Source organism: Lipotes vexillifer, unplaced genomic scaffold (assembly GCF_000442215.2).
Source record: "Lipotes vexillifer unplaced genomic scaffold, Lipotes_vexillifer_v1.1 scaffold4, whole genome shotgun sequence".
In the NCBI taxonomy this organism is placed as follows: Eukaryota; Metazoa; Chordata; class Mammalia; order Artiodactyla; family Lipotidae; genus Lipotes; species Lipotes vexillifer.
In genome coordinates this window covers 4145483-4168005 of record NW_006785876.1, presented here as the reverse complement: position 1 = coordinate 4168005, position 22523 = coordinate 4145483, and the positions used below count along the sequence as shown (strand labels likewise).

The window sequence follows — 22523 nt, the reverse complement described above, 5'->3', positions numbered from 1 at the left end:
CATATAGTATATCTATGCAGACACTACCAGAGATTACAAGTACTGATTTTTTAGGGAAAAACTGAAATAACACTGTGAAGCAACAAATGTAAAGGGAAAAAAAACACCTCCTTTACCTGGATTTATCTACTGTAAACATTCTATTCCAACTGCTTTATCATTTGCACATTATCTTTCTTTCTCCACACACACACAAGCATTAAAAAAAAAAAAAAAACCACTGAAGGTTAAGTTATATGCATAATGTCCCTTTATCCCTAAAAACTTCAGTATACATCTCCTAAGAATGGGAATGTTCTTTTTATACAACCACAGTGTAGTTTCTGATGTATTATTAAATTGGGTATGTCCAGTTATCAATAAAGAATTTCTTAAATAAGACACAAACTCATGAAGAGAAAAATATATTTTGCTACATTAAAATTAAAGCTTTTGCTCAAGGAGAAGCATCACAAATAAGCTTAAAATAAGTCACATATTAGGAAAAGATACTGCAACAAAAGATCAGGATTCAGATTATGTAAAGAGCCCCTACAAATGAGTAAGAAAAAGACAAGTAACCTAACAACAAAAAAATGGGTAAAGGGTATGAACAAGAAATTCACAGAAAACTTCAATGACCAATACAATAAATAGGAAATAAGATACTCAGTAATCAAGGCAGTGCAAATTTAACTGATGAGATGCCATTCATACACATCAGGTTGGCAAAATTTTAAAAATCTGACAATATATAGTTCTGACAAAACGGCAGAGATATGGGAACTCTACTTCAGTGCTGGTTGGAATGTATACTGGTACCACCATTTTAGAGATTAACTTGGCAAAATGTAGTATAGCTGAAAATGCTCAAAAGCTAACAACTCAGAAATTCCATTCCTTGGTATATACCCTAGAGAAACTTTTGCTTCTATGCAAGAAGAGGACAAAAAAATGACCACAGCAGGACTGATAGTTAATAGAAAAAAATTGGAAATATCCTAATTGTCCATCAACTGGAAAATGGAAAAATTATGGTACAGTCATCAATGGAATACTTACAGATACATGTATCAACACAGATAAATCTATAAACAACACTGAAATGAAAAGGCAAATTGCAATATAATATATTCAGTATGAATCTTGTTATATAATGTTTAAAGACTTCCAAATCAATACATATAATATGGATGGATATTTAACAGATGAAATATAAAGGCATGTATGAAAACGAAAGATAAATTAATGAAAGTAGTTATCTCTAGGAAAGGAGGAAGGGGAATGGGATTTAGAAGGGATAATACAAGGGCCTCTATACTACTTTATTTATTTAAAATACGTATGAAGAAAATAAAGTATAATGTAGCACACAGGCATTTACTGTTACGTCTATTTTCACTGTATATTTAAAATATTTCACAATATATAAAATTATATTTTAAAAGGACATTTACATAAAGTACAGTTACATGGAATAGTTAAAAACAATAAATTATAACTTTTAAAAATAAATCTAAATGTGGGGAATAGTTTTCTTTCAGATAAATTATACACTAAATGCTATTAGGATATGCAGCATACCTTGCTATTAGGTACCAAGAAACAACTTCCCTTGAATTCTAATCTTGGTGCTAAAGGCCAGTTTAATTCCTAAAAAGTAATGTGAAACCCTATCAAAAACAAAACAGAAAGCAAAAAACTTTCTAAGATGTCTCTGATAAAAAAATAAGAAGACAGAAATATATACATATATATCTCATCTAAACATTCATTTTCTGTATCAATCTTACGTACCTTAAAAAAAAACTAGATAAAGCAATAAGCAATGCTCAAGTAACATATATTTAAATATGATTTTTTTTTTTTTTTGCGGTACGCGGGTCTCTCACTGTTATGGCCTCTCCCGTTGTGGAGCACAGGCTCCGGACACGCAGGCTCAGCGGCCATGGCTCACGGGCCCAGCCGCTCTGCGGCATGTGGGATCTTCCCGGACCGGGGCACGAACCTGTGTCCCCTGCATCGGCAGACGGACTCTCAACCACTGCACCACCAGGGAAGCCCCTAAACATGGTTTTTGATTGATGTGGCTTCACATTCAGGAAGGCAGAAAAATGTGTTCATACACACCAAAATGTGGGACTAGTTTTATACTAATAAAAAATAAGAGTGTAGACATATTTTTAAATTACTTACCACAATTACTGATTTTGCTTGTTCACAATACTGGAAGTCTCCATATCGAACAGACCTACGTCCCTGTAAATAAAGATATTTGAAATTAACTTGTAAAAATATTTATATTCAGTATTAATAACTTTTGAAACAGTAAACAAATAAACACAGTGTCATCTGAGCACATAACAACTCTGGTCAATTTTTTTTTTTTTTTTGCGGTACACTGGCCTCTCACTGTTGTGGCCTCTCTGGTTGCAGAGCACAGGCTCCGCACACGTAGGCTCAGAGGCCATGACTCACAGGTCTAGCTGCTCCGCGGCATGTGGGATCTTCCCGGACCGGGGCACGGACCCGTGTTCCCTGCATCGGCAGGCGGACTCTCAACCACTGCGCCACCAGGGAAGCCCTGGTCAATTTTTAATATCTACAATGTTTATTCTATTCATTAATTAAAAAGTAAATTAAAATATTTTCCTTCAAAGCTAGCCTAACATTTTTCAAGCCATTAATAAGTTCAAGTTGTTATCCTTGAACAACACAACATTTATTCTTCTAGGCTGCTATAATTTCTATTTTCATAACTGAATATTTCTAACCACTGTGTAGGATGAGAGCAACTGTATCTATGTTTCCTCCTAAACTTTCTGACAATAGCTTACAGTTATACCCAATATATATTTGGGTCAATATTCATATGAAATTAAAGAAAAATAGCCTAGATATATATACCTCTAACTCAATTTTCTAGGATAACTTATCTGTATTAAAAGTTTAATTTATTATGTGTCATCAATATAATGAAATTACTTACATCTCGATCTACTGTAGTTGCAAAGCCAATGGCTTCTTTTTGTGTACAGTTAACAGCTTTCTGAAGAGTATAGATAACTTGTTCATAGGTATGAACCTCATCATTAAACAGCATGCAATAGTAGGTGTCACTCTTCTCTCTGTGGGATAAAACATTAATTATATATTATCTATTTGCATTATCACCTTGCTCCAGGATGATTTATTAAGAGCACACTTTGTTCTAGGGAACGTGCTAGGTACTAGGCACATACCTGTAATGAAGCCATCTGTGGTCCCCACACTCTATGACACTACTGGCTGGTGGGAAAGATAGATACTATACATATAATCTATGTGAATTGGCTTTTATCAAGAAGAATAGAATGCTAGAGTGGGATAAAACCAGTATGGGAGTTCAGAGAGCTGCCAAAGAAGTAATTTGAGAGCTGAAGTCAGAATTGGCTATCAATGGTGCTCAACTGGGGGCAATTCTCCTCTACCCTCCATAGATGACCACTGGACAATGTCTGGAAACTTTTGGTTGTCATGACTGGGGTGGGAGTGCCACTGGCATCCAGTGGGTAAAGGCCAAGGATGCTGCTAAAAATTCTACAGTCCACCAGATAGAGCCCATAATATCTGGCCCCCAAAGCCAACAGTGTGAAGGCTGAGAAACCATGGGCTAGAAGAAAGTGAAAGCAAAGGCCCTGAGGTGGCAAAGGTAAATACTGGGAGCTGGAGCACAGGCAGGAAGGAGGAGATTAGTGTAGAGAGAGGCAGAAATCTTAAAGACCTTGTAATGGATTTCGATTTTGCCATCCTAAGGGCAATCAAAGATTTGAAAGAGTGAAATAGGAGCTACGGTCAGATTTGTCTTAAAGTTCACTTTGGCTATATATGGAGAATTGACCATGAGAGACACGAGTGGATATGGCAGTCTAGTTAGGGACGTCATGTTGTCCAAGGATGAAATTAACGCAATTTGGACTAGGATAGTAGTAATGGAGATGAACAGAAGTAAAGAACTTGACAGAGGGAGAACCAGCTGGACCTGAAATCTAAGTGGATATGCGTGACTCAGGTTTTTGGGTAGATGAAATGCCATTTACCAAGATGGGAAAACATTACAAGAGACGCAAGTTAGATTCTTTTCCCTTCTATGCTGGTGGTCCCAAACTTACAATGGAACAGAAAAATAAAAACACAACTCTTCTATTCTCTACGGTCTAAATTTGGATCTCAGATTTAGATCTTAGTTGGTCCCCAACTCAAAATACATGAAGATAAAGTCATGAGATAACTAAGCCATTTTCAACATTTCCAAAAAATGAATACTAACTCCTCATTTTACTAAAATACAACCTACAACCTAATTATTTGGAACAATGTTGAGAAAGCAAAAAAGAAACACCACCAATGTCCTTTAGACTCTCACTTGTATTCAACCTTAACTGTGAATACAATTCCAACAAGCTTGGCTAGAATTAAAAGTAGAAGAGAAGGCTGCTTGAAGCAAGCACATTCACGCAGAAAAGTAAGCCCTTAACCTTAATACAACTATAGCAGAATCCAGCTCTCTGGTCACAAATTTGAAATCTCCTCAATAATCTAAGAACAAATGGTAAAAATGTTAGATGTACTCTAAAAGAAGCACAAAGTGTAGAATAAATTTTATACAAATTTAGAATCAAAAATGGTTAAAACTGAATTTGTGCATTTAGTCAAACCAGAAAACTCACTTAGATCAAAGTGCTCATTCCCTAATCAAATCTCATACACAAACAAAAAGAATTGTAGAGTTAACAGCTTTATCACACAAAGAAGAGAAAAATGTCTGTGCTTGAAACCAGTGGTAGAGCCTTGATGTGGCTAAAATATGGCTATAAATCAGTGAAATCAACAACAGGGAAAAACCTCTACCAATTAAATGGCTCACACATATTTAAAAACTATAAAACCAAGGTTATTATTATGCTGAAAACTAATTATTAAAAAAGATTATGTTCTATCCTAGCTGTATTAAAGTTAATTTGAGGAATTAGAATCAAAATGGTTAAAATGGAGTGTGAGCAAATACAAATACAAGGAATAAATGGGCTGTACTTACACCGTCTCTAAATCTGGTGGCAATTCACTTTCCTTTTCCCAGGTTAATATCTCTACTGCATACCGAAACATAATAGCAAAAATGTTATAAGTTCTTGCAATCACATCTTCTGATAAATGCACAAGAGGATCCTGAAAGAACAGAAAAAAAAATGCAACCATGTTAAATGTACATTAATTCTCCTTTTGCCCATTCTGCCTCCCTCCTCAAAATACTACTGTAAAAAGCTGATCTTCCAGCTTCAGCTTCTCTTCAATTTGATCCTATACGTTACATCTCAGCAAATCAAACTTCCTAAAACATTCTGTTCATAATAATCCATATTACTGAATCATATGAACCACAATATTCCACGGCACTCCAATGCCTAATAAATAAATCTAAAAATTTTAGAATGGCATTCTAGGGTCTTTAAAACCTAACATCATACAGCTTCACATCCCTCTAATCCCCAATTTCCAGAATAAACAAAGGAATGTTATCTAAGGATGGACAAGTAATATTTAGTTTTATAGGTATAAAGGAGAACCTGATTTTGAGAATTCTAAAGGGGAGAAGTCAACAAGGCCAGAAAACTGCTCCTCGACGTTGTTAAGAATCACTCACTTTCTCTCAGCGAGTCAAGTTGTGTATGTATTTAACAGAGAACTTCATATATTAGACTTAACAGTGAGTAAGTCACTAAATTTCAAGGTTAACGTAAAGAAGTATTACTATAAACATACTCTAAGGTTATCTTTCAGTCAAGGTTGGCAAAATGTTTTACACAATCTAATCTTAATGCTTTATAAAATCTAAACATGTTATTTAGCTTAATGGCTAAATAGTGTTATATTCATCTCTCAATAAGAAAATCAATATATTCCAACATCATTGAATGGGAACCAGCACATTCTTGAAAATATACATAAGGATACAGAACAGTTCTGTGCATCTTCACCAAGGATCAGCTTAGTGGAACGGATATAAAACAAGTGGAGAAGGAGAATAACGTCAAGGATGAAGGAAAAAAGACAAAGATTCCTAAAGGAGATGGGTCTAGGGCTTAAAGAATGTTAAGAAGAAGAAAAAGATTTTCCAAAGTCTCATAGCACTTTTTTTAAAAAAATATGAATTTATTTATTTATTTTTGGCTGTGTTGGGTCTTCGTTTCTGTGCGAGGGCTTTTTAATTGCGGCGCGAGCAGGGGCCACTCTTCATCGTGGTGCACGGGCCTCTCACTGTCACGGCCTCTCCCGTTGCGGAGCACAGGCTCCAGACGCGCAGGCTCAGTAGTTGTGGCGCACGGGCTTAGTTGCTCCGTGGCATGTGGGATCTTCCCAGACCAGGGCTCGAACCCGTGTCCCCTGTTGGCAGGCAGATTCTTAACCACTGCGCCACCAGGGAAGCCCCAAAAGTCTTATAGCACTTTTTACCTACAACTCTTCTCAATAAACTGCTTTATATGTCCCATCAAAAAAAAATTTTTTTTATACTGCTACCAAGGTTTGCTACTATTTCTTATGGAGACTTTAGAAGTTAACATGGCAAAAACACCTGCTACAAAGAAGGTACTGGAACTGGTACCTTCTGGGGATTCATAAAAGAGTGGCTATTAATCATAATACGAACCTCACACTGTACTAAAATAGAAAGTAGAACCAAAACTCAGTTTTCTTCGTGATACTATCTCACTATACAGTCATTCCATTTCTTACAATTACGTCCCGTAATACAAGACATTTTAGAGGATTGAAGAATTTATGATAAACAGGATATATAAGAATTAAATGCTGTTGGGACAGTAACAACTGCTAATTCTTGAGAATCCAAGCCAGTAGTGTCCAAACTCTGTTCTAAAAATCCCAGGGCCTGGTAGAGATGTTTCCTATTTGAAATACACACCAGTTTAAAAACATACGATTATCCATATTTTTATTATTTTTTTATTTTTTTGCGGTACACGGGCCTCTCACTGTTGTGGCCTCTCTGGTTGCAGAGCACAGGCTCTGGACGCACAGGCTCAGTGGCCACGGCTCACAGGCCCAGCAGCTCCGCGGCATGTGGGACCTTCCCGGACCGGGGCACGAACCTGTGTCCCCTGCATCGGTAGGCGGACTCTCAACCACTGCGCCACCAGGGAAGCCCATGATAATCCAAATTTTTAAATGGCCTATGGATATAGATTCTTCTGCCATCTTTGTATGCACATGTTAACTTCTTGAAAATGGGTTACTGATTAAAAAACATTATTTCTGAAGTGAAGAGATGCTAGGCTGTGCAAGTCTACTCGTGTACAATGGTAAATTAAACGTTATTTGAACAGACTTCTGTTCCAAGTGCTCGTATCACAGCATAAGTCAGTTGGAATGAGAAAATAAATAACCATCTTATCCTATGTTGTATTATCTAAGACTAATAATTGTTTTTGGTGACATTTATGTTAGAGAATGCAAGCCTTCGTGAGTCAACTTTGATTTATTCTTCTTCCAAACTAGAAGAATAGCATGCTGTTAAAAAGGTTACCTGTGGTTGGGACTCCCCTGGTGGTCCAGTGGTAAAGAATCCGCCTTATGATGCAGGGGACGCGGGTTCGATCCCTGGTCAGGGAACTAAGATCCTACATGCTGCAGGGCAACTAAGCCCATGCGCCACAATACTGAGCCCGCGTGTCACAAACTACGGAGCCCACACGCTCTGGAACCTGCGCGCCATGATTACAGAGCCCACGCGCCCTGGAGCCTGCATGCCACAACTAGAGAAGAGAAAACCTGCCACCACAACTAGAGAGAAGCCCACGCACCACAATGAAGAGCCTGCGCGCTGCAACGAAAGGTCCCGTGTGCAGCAACTAGACCCAATGCAGCCAAAAAAATCAATCAATCAATCTTAAAAAAAAGAAAAAAAAGTAAGCACATATTATAATAGAGTTTAACTGTTGTCATATGCAAATAAGGTATGAATGAGGGTTTTCTCCACACTGCCCAAATAAAACTAGAAATAAACTAGAAACCAAAGCTATGAATCGACTTTCTAACAAGAAATAATATACATTCCAACTTATAAAAAATAAATTCATTAGTAATACTGCTTTTATCTGTTTATTATTGGGATTTCTTAATTAAAATTTTATTAAAAAAAAATTCCACTGCCAAAAAATGTTTTCAAAAACCATTATACTGTACTGTCAGAGTTGTCTATACTACCTAGGTTTAAAGCCCAGCTCTAGCACTTACTGTGTGGGACACTGTAGGCAAGTTTCTTAATCTAAGACTCAAGCTTCTGCAGCTATAAAATATGGGTAACAGTAGTATTTATCTTACAGGGTTGTTCTGAGAATTAAATGAGATAAACCAAGAATCGTATTTAGCATGATATTCAGCTACTAGTTACCACTGATCTGTATTCAAATGGGATGAAAGCAGCATTGATAAGTGAAAATTTCAGATAAAAATTTTTTCACTGAGGTTGTTCATTCAGTTAATATATGTTATTGAATTAAATTTCATTCCAGAAAGGATTTACAGCAACTTTTTTTGGCCAAGTGCAGCTTGCGGGATCGTAGTTGCCCGACCAGGGATTGAACCTGCACTACTGGCAGTGAAAACATGGAGTCCTAACCACTGGACCTCCAGGGAATTCCCCTTCAGCAACTAGAATACATCCAGTGTAATAAAACAGTATTAAAAAATAGATATACAAAGCAGGTAAAATGAAAATAAAGGAAGGAAAATAAACTGAAGTCAAGATAACATCTATGTATAAATGCCAATCATATAAATTTCCATACAGCTACTACAGACAAGCTGTTTTCAAGATGCCCCAACAAAAGGAAACACAGTCAGTTACCAGACTCACACCAAGAGAAACGTAACATTTCCTAATGCAGAGACCTAAGACAAATTTCTTACGGTTTTTATAAAGATCAACAAAGGAGACACTAGGAAAGGTACCATCCCACCAGCCTCTGTACTCACCCCCCATGCTCAAGGGCCCATGTGGAAAACTAGTTGGGCATTTATTGTTGTCACGGTGATGGAAGATGCTATTACCATTTAATGAGTGGGAATTAGGTATAATAAACACAGTGCTTCTGACAGTGTATACCTGGGGTCAGTAAAGTTTTTCTATAAAAAGTCACTAAGTATTTCAGTTTTTGCAGGCTACAGGGTCTCTGTCATAGCTACTCAGTTTTGCTGTTGTAGTGGAAAAGCAGCTATAGACAATACATGAATAATTAAGCATGGCTATGTTGCAATAAAATTTTATTTATGGATAATGAAATTTGAATTTCACATAATCTTCACATGCCACAAAATACTACCCTTATTGATTTTTCTTCAACTATTTAAAAATATAAAAACCATTCTTGGATTATGGTGGTGCCAGCAACAGGTTGCAGACAAGATCCGGCCTGTGGGGCCAGGGTTTGCTGATCCCTGGCCTGTACAATGAAGAATGTCCCACCCCAAATGCCAAAAGTTGAGAAGACCTGTGGAACTTCTAAACACTACCCCAACAGAAGTATATAATAAAATTTTTTACAACTTTTTCTTAAGATGTAGGCTGAATGTATAACAAAAAAATTACATTCAATAAAAACAATTCTATGACAGGCTAAAAAGGTTCATTTCAAATATTATATAGCTTTCTTCTATTTCAAGCATAAAATAGAAAAACCCTAGATAATGTATGGATTTAGTGAGTGGGGACCAGGTATGCTAAATATAATGTTATCTGTTATCTTTTTAATATCTTATAGTCTTTTCTCGAAGACTTCATTTCTCTTAACTGAATTCTTAAATAGGAATTTAATGGCAAAGTCTGGAGGTTCGATTTTCTGTCAAGTTGCTGGAATATATATTCTCCAGGCAGGACCATACAATTTCAGCCAGGCAGGTTATTTTGCTGGCATCTTCTAAAAATTCAGGAAACTAACCAAAGTCTTCATTATTTGATAGCTATCCCACTAATATATGAGGATAAAGCCGAGAGAGTAACTGCAGGCAGATTCATAATTTTTCTTAGAAAATTTAAAGCGAACAATCTGACGGTATCTAGTACATTCATAATGTTGAGCCACAATCACCTCTATCTAGTTCTAAAACATTTCTATCACTTCAACAAAGCAAAACCCCTTACCTATTAAGCAGTTTTTCTCCATTTTTCCCTTCCCTATTCCCTGGCAACCACCAGTCTGTGTTCTTTACAGATTTATTTATTCTGGATATTTCACATAAATGGAATAATACAGTATGTGACCCTTTGTGTCTGGCTTCTTTCACTTAGCCTGATGTTTTGAAAGTTCATCCACGTTGCAACATGTATCAGTACTTCATTCCTTTTTACAGCTAAGTAATATTACACTGTATGTTTATCCATTCACATACTGATAGACATTTTGACTGTTTCCACCTTTTGGCTATTATGAATAATGCTGCTACTAATGTGTGTGCATGTACTTATTTGAATACTTGTTTTTAATTCTTTTGGGTATATACCTAGAAGTGAAATTACAGGTTTACATGGCAATGTTTAACATTTGAGGAATAGCCAAACTGTTTTCCACAGTGCTAAATCATTTTGCATTCCCACTAGCACTGTACAGAGTGCCAGTTTCTCTATAGCCTCGCCAACACCTATTTGCCACTTTTTTGATTACAGCCATCCTAGTGGGTGTGAAGTGGTATCTCACTGTGGTTTTGATTTACATTTCCCTAATGACTAATATTCTTGAGCATGTTTTCATGTGTTTGTTGGTCACTTGTATTATATCTTCTTTGGAGAAATGTCTATTCAGGTCCTCTGGCCACTTTTAATTGTGTTTTTTGTTGTTGAGTTGTAAGATATATATTCTGGATACCAGACACTTATCAGACATGACTTGCAAATATTTTCTCCCAGAGTCCTAAAGTTTTACACTAGCTTTCAATTTTTTTTTCAAAAGCAGAACATTTTTTCCAAATGTCTTTGTTTGCCTTGCTTGTATTTTTATATACAGAATGCCAACCCAGTATGTAAGAGATAAAAACAGAGCTGCTCCAATTGCAGTGGAGAAATCTGAAACCCTGATCACTTGGCACCTCTCTGTAGCAAATCCTAGAGCACATGCACAAAGCAAATGAAACACAAACAAATATATGTTTTCTATAGCACTGAATCATTCTGCACAAATTTTCATCTGTCTAAAACACAGTGAAACACAGTCTAAAAGATACTGTCCTACACCATAAGTTCTCTGGCCGTTCTGTTAAAATATCTGAGACCAGGAAGACATGTGCATAGGAACGACTATTAATGTCCACTTGCCCCAAATCGGTATCAGACCTACTTACTAACAATGCGTAAGTTCTTTTAATGTACCTACCTCTCTGCCATTTAAAATTAAAATCTGAAATAAGGATCTTAAATCAAACATCAGATTGTCACAAACAGCAGAGTTTCAAGTATTTATTTAGTGAGAGCCCATTATATCATTACAAATATCATTTAAAGAAAAATAATAAAGGATCAACAACAATTTTAGAAAGCACATATTTACAGCTGGAATGAGTATAACTTGTACTGAGCTATCATCCCAGTGTTTGGTCCCATCACATGTCCAATGACATTGATTTACTAGGAGATGATGAGTAGGATTGGCTGCCATGTAGGACTATGGAGAAGAAAGGTATCTGATCTACAAAGTTTTAGTCACAACACAAACAAAAACCAACTAAGTTAACTGATCTACATATATAGGAAAAATAATCCCTTTAATAATAAATGAGGACTTAAAAAAACTCATATATGCTTAAAATAAAACAACAAATGCAAAAGTCCAAATTAAATTAAATTTATAGAATTTCAAGTGTGTTCTATTAGTAATGGTATGCCATCCATAAAATGCAAAAAACTTTCGAAGTATACACTTGGTCACTGTTGATAGTGAGAGGACTATTGATATTTTACTTATCCATTGCTATATTATAACCTAATTCTTATGTCTGAAAATATTTCAAACACATGGTTAAGACAGTATTTCCTTAGGAACAATTTTGTGAAAATGTTTTTACCTCTTCTTCCTCAATTTCAGAGGTGTTAAGTTCATGTTTCTGACAGTAAGGACCCTCTTTCCAAGCTTCAGTATCACCACAGTCACAGAAACCTCCACCTCCTGATGTTGTCATCTTGAAAAAAAATTGTAAAGTATCTTGTCAATAAGTATTTACTGAGGGCTATTGGATTATAAATAGGAATATCAAGTGCTAAGGAAATAACATTGCTGAAGTGTTAATTTCTTTGGAGGGATAAAATTAAATAAAATGCCAAACCTCTCAATGTTTTAAAGCTGATTTTAAATAAGCCTATAGGCTAATTTAAGTGATTTCAAAATAAAATAAGCTATTCTGTAGTGTCTAGCAAGCTACAGCTATTTAAAGAGGTAAAATATGTCCACTTGCATGACTTCCTAATTAGGAAAATAACAAGGGCTTTCTTGCTAGGTTTTGGCTAAATTGGTATACTGTTGGTATCATAACAGATTCAAGAGTGACAAAGATTCCTATAGCTGCTGTCTTCTACAAAAGTCTAATAAGAGTGCATCTGCATTAGAGAAAGTGACAAAAAAAACTATAGAAATAGTTTATTTTTCTTTTCTAACACTCTCTAAATAGCATTCTTTGAAAAGGAAACATGGAGTGCCTAGTCATAAAACCTTTTACCACCTGTGGGCTTCAAAATTATTCATGCTTCCTTAAGATGTAGCAATGATTCAAGGAATCTAGCAAGATAAAACCTATTATTTAATAATTAGTAGACTGGAAATTTTGCTTTTTTAAAAAATACTGTGAGAGTTTATGGATGGGTATGAGAAGGAAATTTTAGAAAGAGCCTTTCATATTTTGCCCAAAGTATTTGTGTGTTACATATCACAAGGTAATTAATGTAAACTCACAAATGACAGTTATTCTTAGGGGCTGCAAAGATATATGCCAAGAAACATGGGCAGGCAGCCATATGGAAAATGATAACATCACCCTATAGCTTTTATGCGTGTTCTGGTAACCAAAGATAGGTAGAACAGTTTAAAAGAAACTAGGATTCTCTTACTGATTTATGAAAATAAAAAGAACATATAGGGCTTCCCTGGTGGCGCAGTGGTTGAGAGTCCGCCTGCCGATGCAGGGGACACAGGTCCATGCCCCGGTCCGGGAAGATCCCACATGTCGTGGAGCGGCTGGGCCCATGAGCCATGGCCACTGAGCCTGCACGTCCAGAGCCTGTGCTCCGCAGCGGGAGAGGCCACAACAGTGAGAGGCCCGTGTACCACAAAAAAAAACCATATAAAAATATGAATTCAATTTTGCAGCTGTTTTAGTTCACTGTTAACAATACTCGGGTAGAGTAAATAAAAACAAACAGGAGGAAAAGTCCTGAATCAAAAGTCTTGAATTAGCAAGAAGACTGTAATATTTCTTCTCTATTTTTATTTGAGATTAGGGTGAAAAGTTCCAGTGACTAACAGTTCCCTAAATTTTTGAATGTTCATAGCTCTGTCTTCAGCTTCCAGTAGAGGAACCAGGACAGGCTTAGCAATAATCTGCCTACGTATTTTGTATCCCTGACTTAAAAGCAAACATACTTGATTTTTGGAAAGGTACTGATTGCATTACTGCAGTTAAAAAAAAAAATTGATTAGTCTTATGTTCTGAAGTTGGCCCTTTTCTACATTGTAGTAGATGCCTCTTTAATATTAAGAAATGACAATTCTGTAGAAGCTGACCAATAGATAGAACCATTTCTTAAAGGTATAATCCTGTCACTTTTACTTCACTGCTCACTCACCTCCCTTCAGAACCTCCTTCTTGCATTTTAACTCTCACCTTTATCCTCTAATTTTTGATAACTTGCTTTATAAACCTAGTATAAAGATAATAAACATTAAAAAAATAACAAAACAAACTAGTTGAAAACCAATACTGAAAGAGCTGTTATCTATAGTCTTTTAATTTAAACCACGTGTTCCATGAAATCTGGATTCATAATTCATCTCTACACTGCCATCGTATGTTTAATGGTATTTGAGTAACACATTTCTTAAACCAGTCTCCCCTGTTTCAGTGTTAAATCTTGAAATTTTGAAAAGAAAAGGTATTGAGTATAAAATTCAATACTAGGTGTGGTTATTATCTGGATATTACTAACCCTATATCGATGGTCTCTGTGAATACTTCCCAAAAAGCACTCCATGCATAAAACACAAGTTGGATCAACTGCACAGTCTCTGTAAAGTTAAAGAAAAAAAAAAAAATCAGAGTGTCATAAAATAACTGTATATTTTACCACATAATATTTCAAATTGGAATCCATCTTGGAAGAGCCAGAATAGTGAAATGCCTTAGTGTTAGAAGAAAAGAAATTATTTTTCCCAAAGATCTGTCAGATCTTTGATCAATGGAGTCAGCTTAAGAACCTGCTTCTCATACTGGATGTGCACTAGGGGGTCTTAGAAGGCACATATTACTAGAATGGTAATTTTCCCTAAAGATTTGGGGAAATCCTATTTTATATTAAAACACATAGATGTATATGGAACAGATTTTAAATATTATAAATTCTTAAGATATTTTAACTAATTTAAATGGCAATAACATATTAAGTGTTCAATATACAAGCTGACGTGGGTCTCCACATTCGGTCTGTATATCTGATGGTCACACAAACCTATGGCTCATAAGACATCCTGATGGGGGAGTAGGAGTTCCACAAAGTGAATGGGTTGCCAGTGGTGCCTTCGATCATTTCATTTGCTTTTATCATACTGCCATTTAGATACATTTACAGATCATATCTTAAATAATTTCTATGATTCTATGAAATGAGATGGGGTGTCATGAAAATCTTTAAATTTCCCCTTATCCTTGTTTCTGTATCCTCATAGGCAACCACCCTACTATGCCTATTGTGTGCCCTTTAATTTGTATGTGTTCTTGCAAAATGTTTTGAATGCATGTATTTAAAAAAATTTTTATTTTTTAAATTGTAGTTGATTTACAATATTTTATTAGTTTCACGTGTACAGCAAAGTGATTTGGATATATATATGTGTGTGTGTGTATATATATATCTCAGATTCTTTTCCATTATAGGTTATTACAAGATGCTGAATATAGTTTCCTGTACTATACAGTAAATCCTTATTGTTTACTGAGTGCATGTATTTTTTTTTTTTTTTTTTGTGGTACATGGGCCTCTCACTGCTGTGGCCTCTCCCACTGCGGAGCACAGGCTCTGGATGCGCAGGCTCAGCGGCCATGGCTCACGGGCCCAGCTGCTCTGCGGCACGTGGGATCTTCCTGGACCGGGGCATGAACCCGTGTCCCCTGCATCGGCAGGTGGACTATCAACCACTGCACCACCAGGGAAGCCCCGAGTGCATGTATTTTTGATGTGTGCAAATCTTACTGTGTTATATCTCATTCTGTTCTTTTTCAATTCTGTAACATAATCCATTCATTTTGTATGAGTACATTTGATTTGCTGTTTCTGATTGGTACATAATATGCCATGGCATGTATCCAAAACATTTTTTCTCTCTACTATCCCTGCACCGGACACCTGGATTACCTCTAATGCCTTTCTACCACAAATACTGCTGCAATGAATATCCCTGTAAATGTTTTCTTATGGATCTGATTGAGATTTTCTTCGGCATATAAACTCAAGAGCAGAATTGCTGGGTCATATACATACAGAGTTTTAATTCTGAGTGCCATGCTACTGTCCAGAGTGGCTACATGTGCCCCAGCAGTGTGTTAAGAAGTTTTATTTTTTGTAAGAGTTTTTATAACCTGCATCTTCATCAGCATTTGGTTTTTATCTCGTTTGCTAATATGTGCCAACTTAACATATATGAAATATCTTACTGTCTTTTTTGGTTTTTTTTGTTGTTTTCTTTTGGCTGCATTGGGTCCTCATTGCTGCACGTGGGCTTTCTCTAGTTGCAGCGAGCGGGGGCTACTCTTCATTGCAGTGCATGTGCTTCTCATTGCAGTGGCTTCTCTTGTTGCAGAGCACGGGCTCTAGGTGCGCGGGATTCAGTAGTTGTGGCACGCAGGCTCAGCAGTTGTGGCTTGTGGGCTCTAGAGCACAGGCTCAGCATTTGCGGCACATGGGCTTAGTTGCTCCGCAGCATGTGGGATCTTCCTGGGCCAGGGCTCGAACCCGTGTCCCCTGCATTGGCAGGAGGATTCTTAACCACTGAGCCACCAGGGAAGCCCCTATCTTACTGTTTTAATTTGTATTTTCTGACTGCTAATACATTTGAGCAACTCTTCATATGCTTACTGCTTTGAGGATTTCCTTTTCTATAAACTGCCTGTTTATATCCTTTGTCCATTTTTCTGCTGGGATTGCTTTCTTTATCTTGTTTATTTGCGGGAGTTTCCTATATAGTCTAGTATAGAGGACATTAATCACTTGGCAATTTAAACATTGCAAATATTGTCTCCCATTTGTCACATGTATATGAGTTTTGCCCATGGGGTCCTTTGTTAAATAGAGCTCTCTATTTTGATGCAATTAAATTTACACAAAAATTCGTTTCTGCTTTGAGGTTTTAGAAGTTCCTTCCTCAACCCTAGGTCACAAAAATATATATGTTTTTAAAGAAAATAATTTTCTTCTATTAAACCTTTTGGTTTTATCTTCCACATTTAGGTGTTTAATCCATCTGGAATCTATCTTTGCATATGATATAGGATAGAGATACTGTTTTACTTCTCCATATATAATGAGCTGCTTTTTCTAAAATCATTTACTAAACAACCTAACTTTTACCTATTGATTGTGATGTCACCTATATAACTTATAAAGTTCCCATATATCCTTGGGTCTATTATCTAAGGTCTCTAAGAGTGATTTGTTTGTTCTTATACTATTCCACACGGTATTACTATGGCTTTTTGTAGTATTGATATATCTTAATATCTGATAGGATAAATTCCCCTTTATTCTCCTTTTTTAAAGGTTGATTTAACTATTTATGAATTATTATTTATTCTTCTACACAATAAGTTTACAGAGTTCCTCGAAAATACCCAGCTAAAACTCTGACAGAGATTACTTGGAATTTATTGATAAACTTCAGAAGTAATAACATCCTTATGAGTAAATTATCTTGTCCACGATTATTTCCTATATCTTTTATTGAATTTTAAAATTTTTCTTAATGAGTCCTATGTATTCTTGATTAGACTAATATCTAGGTACTTTCTAGGTTTTGTTGTTTTAATGATACACATTTTTTAAAAATTTCATTTTCTAGTTGGTTAAGGATGATGAAAAGAAATAGTATTGATTTTTAAGACCCTTGATGAACTCAAGGCAGTTTGAATAGTTTGCTGATTCTGCTTTTTTCCCCTAAAGTAAATGTGTATACAGTCTGTACATAATGACAATTTTATCTTTTTCCTTACAAGTTATTCTTCTTCCCTTATACTGTTGACAAGGACTTCTAGTAATATGTTAAACAAGAACAGTAATAGTAGGCATCCTTTTCTTGCTTTAGATATTAAAGTAAACACATCTAAGTATTATGTTCACTGTAGGTTTACTAAGAAAGTGCTCTTCTAGAAAGAATCAAACATTTATCTTGTCTTTCCTATATAAACTGTGCCTCAGGATTATCGAAGGATCGATGAGGGACTGTTTCTTTCATAAAAGACTAGCTTAAAAACAAAGAAGAGATGATAAATTAGAGTAGCAACATTTTGCTACCCCCTAATGAATAACGATCCAGGCAGCAAGCATCAGTGACTGCTAAAACATTAGGTAAAAAGGCTGATGGAGGGACTTCCCTGGCAGCGGTTAAGACTCCGTGCTTCCAACGCAGGGGGCACAGGTTAAATCCCTGGTTGGGGAACTAAGATCTCACATGCCACGTGGCGTGGCAAAAAACATCAATAAATAAGAGGCTGCTGGAGACCTTCACGATGGTTACATGTGCCAGGTACCTAAACCCACTGATCAATTTTAACAAAAGCAGCCAAGCGTCATATACTTCCTGATATTAAGAATTAAGAAGTCATGCATCAGGCTTCCTTGGTGGCGTAGTGGTTAAGAATCTACCTGCCAATGCAGGGGACACAGTTTCGAGCCCTGGTCCGGGAAGATCCCACATGCCGTGGAGCAACTAAGCCCGTGCGCCACAACTACTGAGCCTGTGCTCTAGAGACCTTGAGCTACAACTACTGAGCCCACATACCACAACTACTGAAGCCCGCGTGCCTAGAGCCTGTGCTCCACAACAAGAGAAGCCACTGTAATGAGAAGCCCGTGCACCGCAACGAAAGGTGGCCCCTGTTCCCTGCAACTAGAAAAAGCCCGCGCAGCAACGAAGACCCAACGCAGCCAAAAATAAATAACTAAATAAATAAAAATAATAAAGTTGGGCTTCCCTGGTGGCGCAGTGGTTGAGAGTTGACCTGCTCATGCAGGGGACACGGGTTCGTGCCCCGGTCCGGGAAGATCTCAGACCGCAGAGCGGCTAGGCCCGTGGGCCATGGCCGCTGAGCCTGCGCCTCCTGCTCCGCAATGGGAGAGGCCACAACAGTGAGAGGCCCGCGTACCAGAAAAAAAAAAAGTTCCCTTAAAAAAAAAGTTATGCATCAATAATTATGAAATTATTATCCACCCCCCCCCCCAATAATAGAAGTTAATCAAGCCTAACTACCTGTTTCGAGGAAAGACAGGGAAAAAAGAAACATTTAAGCAACACCATGGAGCCACAATCAGCCAAATCTAGGATGTGGAAAATTCCATAGAACAAATGACCTGGTTTCTTAGTAACATAATGGAAAAAAGAAGGAAGGAAAGAGCTATTATAGTTTAAAAGAAAAAATGAAGAATAACAGCCAAATGCAATGTGTGAACTCTGAATTCACAGTTATGAGTCAATCAGGACAATTTCAACTCTGCTAGACAGCAGATAATATTAAGGAATTAGTGTTAATTATTTTAGGATATTAATGGTTATAGAGAAAAAAGGTACATACTCAGTATTGATTAAAAAGAGCATGTTGTCTGGAATATGCTTCAAAATAATCTAGCAGGGCAGGAAAAAAGTGTATGAGAGTGTATGTGTGTGTATATAGATTAAAAAGAGTTGCCATATATTGATAATTGCTGAAGCTGAGCAATGATTACCTGTCACGTCTATTGTACCACTCACCCTACCTTTATTATGTTTGAAACTGTCTATAATAAAAAACTTTTAAAAATCCAATATACAAATACTCAATAAAGTTCCCTTATATATTCTTTGTTTGCTAAGAATTAAATCACAAACAATAATTGAAATACATAAAATGCTTTTCTGAATCAAATCAGAAATACATTTTTCTTTTCTCAACTATTAAAATGGTGAATTACATCAATAATTGTTTTAAAGATGAACTATCTTTGGATTCCTAAACTAAATTCCATTTGATCATGATGCATCACTCTTTTAGTATATTCTTGGATTCAGATAGTTAATATTTTATTTAGGATCCCTTTCATCTACATTAATAAGGGAAATGGCTTTATAATAGCTCCTCTTGAATTTATCAGGGTTTCAAATCAAGCTTATTAAGTAGCTGCATAAAGAGTTAGGCAGTTTTCACTCCCTCTTTTCTGCAGTAACTTGTTTAAGAAAGGAATTAATTGTTCCTTCAAAATTTGATAGAACTCACCCATACACAGTCATCCAGGTACGCGATTTTTGGGAGGGAAGATCTTTGATTACCTTCCAATGTTTTCATACTATATTCAAGTTGCCTATCATTTTCCTACAAATTTATCCATTTCATCTACATTTTCATTTTTTTTTAGCATTTACTTATTCATAATTCTCATATTTCAGAGGTTGTCAAACTTTCTTAGTTCATGGCATCTTTAGTGTCTCAACAGTTTCTTTCAGGGTATCACTAGACCAAATGAAACACCTAATCATTCTATTTATCAAACAGTTAGACTCAAAGAGCTTAGTACCTGTTAGGCACTGCACAATTTCTCAAATCTTAGAATCAGACTGGATACCGCCACCCTCATTTCTTATTCCACAGGTATTTGCTTTCTAATTACAACAACGGAGAGGGCCCAGCTTCGGCAAGAAATGACATCACTAAAAGGAATGCAGTGAGTGTACGTCTCAATCTTCATTCTGAATTTTATATATGTGTATCTTCTCTTTTCTTACTCAGTCTTCTCAGAAAACTACCTTAATAATTCCAGAGAGTAAGTATCTCAACTTTTTACTTTTGCTTCATTTTCTGATCTTTTTATTTCCTTTCTTCTTTTTCCTTTGAGTGTGCTCAATTGTTCTATTTCTACAAACTTCCTGAACAATGTTTACCTTATTTTTCTTTTTTATCTTTGCAATAATTTTATTTATAGAAAAATTGCAAAAATAGTAGAGTTCCTTTACACCCTTACCAAGCTTTCCTTAATGTTAACCATAGTACAAGGAAATTGGACAAGAAAATTGTACCAGAAACATGGGTACAGTATTATTAACTACAGACCTTATTCAAATATCATTGGTTTTCCCACTAAGGTCCTTTTTTTCTTTTTTGCATCCAACACAGGCTCCCACATTACATTAAATGTAATTTCTCCTTAATCTCCTCTAATCTGCAAAAGACTGACAGTTCCCCAGTCTTTTCTTGACTTTAAGACCATAACCCTTTTGAAGAGTACTGGTTAGTTATTTTGCAGATGTTCCACAATTTGCGTTTGTGACGTTTTCATGATTAGACTGAGTTATGCATTTTTGGCAAAAACACCAGAGGAATGATGCTGTGCCTTTCTCAGTGCATCATAACATGGGGCACGTGTTGATTTGATATGCTTTATTACTGGTGATGTTACCTTTGCTCACTTCATTAAGATGGTGTCTGCTGGATTTCTTCACTGTAAAGTTGTTATTGTTCCTTTTGTAATTAAATATATTTGGGGAGATACTTTGTGACTATGCAAACATCCTCCTATTTCTCCTCAAAATTTCATCCACTAGCTTTAGCATCTACCAATGTATCTAGACTACAATTATTACTGTGTTACTTGCCTAATGATGATTTTCTGTTTTATTTATTAACTGTAACTCTTCAATACAGGAAAACTACTGAAAACATCCCTTCTCTCCCGTTTATTTACTCAAAGAGTATGGACTCATGGATATTTATTTTATTCTATGGGTTATAATTTAATACTATCATTACTTATTTCATTACCCAAATTGTTTTAGCTGTGGCCATTGGGAACTCTTTCAGTTTGGTCCCCATGCCCTTTCAACAGGCCCTGTTCCTTTTTGAGCACTTGCTTACCTCTGGCAACATAACATGTTCCAGGCTTATTTTTTATCTTCCTTGTCCTAGCCCTGGAATCAATCATTCCTCCATGGAACTATGATTCTTTTTATTGGACAATGGTATTTAGAAACCAGTATCTGGGTACCAGGTATGCTCACTGCTATGGTAGTTTCATTGTTTCTAGGCCCTTTCAGCAGACACAGCCAGGAAATGTATGTTTGTATAGTTTATTTTTATGGGCAAACATTTTAAAGTTATACATTTCCTTCTAAATACTACTTTAGCTATGTCCCCCAAATTTCAACATGTAATCTTATATTCAGTTCTGTTTCTAAATTTCCTCAGTAATTTCAGTGATTTTCTTTTACTTAATGTTAGCAATGTTAGTTCTCAAACTTTGTTTAACCTACTCTTTTGTTATTTGTTTCTAATTCTTTTTGCAATAAATATAGTGGGAGAACAATCTGCATGGCTCTAAGCCTTGAGAATTAAGTGAGGTTTGGTCTTTAAGACAAAATATACAGATCACTTTTTTATTTAATTTAATTTTATTTATTTATTTATTTTTTGCAGTACGCGGGCCTCTCACTGTTGTGGCCTCTCCCGTTGCGGAGCACAGGCTCCGGACACGCAGGCTCAGCGGCCATGGCTCACGGGCCCAGCCGCTCCGCGGCATGTGGGATCTTCCTGGACCGGGGCACGAATCCGTGTCCCCTGCATCGGCAGGCGGACTCTCAACCACTGCGCCACCAGGGAAGCCCCAGATCACTTTTTAAAAATTGAGATATAATTCACGTATTATAAAATTCGCCTTCTTAAAGTATACAACTTAGTGGTTCTTAATATATTTACAAGGTTGTGCAACTATAACCAACTGGAGCATTTAGAGAAATGTCTATTCAAATCCTTTGCCTATTTTTTAATTGGGCTGTCTTTCTGTGTCCCTTACGTTTTCTACCATAAATATTAAATTTGTCAAATATGAAAACTGCTACTTTAGCTTTCTTTTTTTTTTTTTTTTGCGGTATGCAGGCCTCTCACTGCTGTGGCCTCTCCCGTTGCACAGCACAGGCTCCGGACGCGCAGGCCCAGAGGCCATGGCTCATAGGCCCAGCCGCTCCGCGGCACGTGGGATCCTCCCGGACCCGGGCATGAAC

At 36.5% G+C, this 22523-nt stretch overlaps 1 protein-coding gene across 2 annotated transcripts in view; it reads right to left on the bottom strand.

Moving 5' to 3' along the window:
• The window catches only part of UBR2 (ubiquitin protein ligase E3 component n-recognin 2), a 115039-nt gene that overhangs the window by 66112 nt on the left and 26404 nt on the right, over positions 1-22523 (bottom strand). For both annotated transcript variants that reach the window (XM_007458219.1, XM_007458218.1), the window contains exons 3-7: positions 14222-14300; positions 12091-12204; positions 5057-5187; positions 2969-3107; positions 2176-2238 (exon numbers count right to left, since the gene is read on the bottom strand). In XM_007458219.1, coding sequence (XP_007458281.1) covers positions 2176-2238; positions 2969-3107; positions 5057-5187; positions 12091-12204; positions 14222-14300 — 526 coding nt within the window. The remainder of the gene's footprint in view (positions 1-2175; positions 2239-2968; positions 3108-5056; positions 5188-12090; positions 12205-14221; positions 14301-22523) is intronic.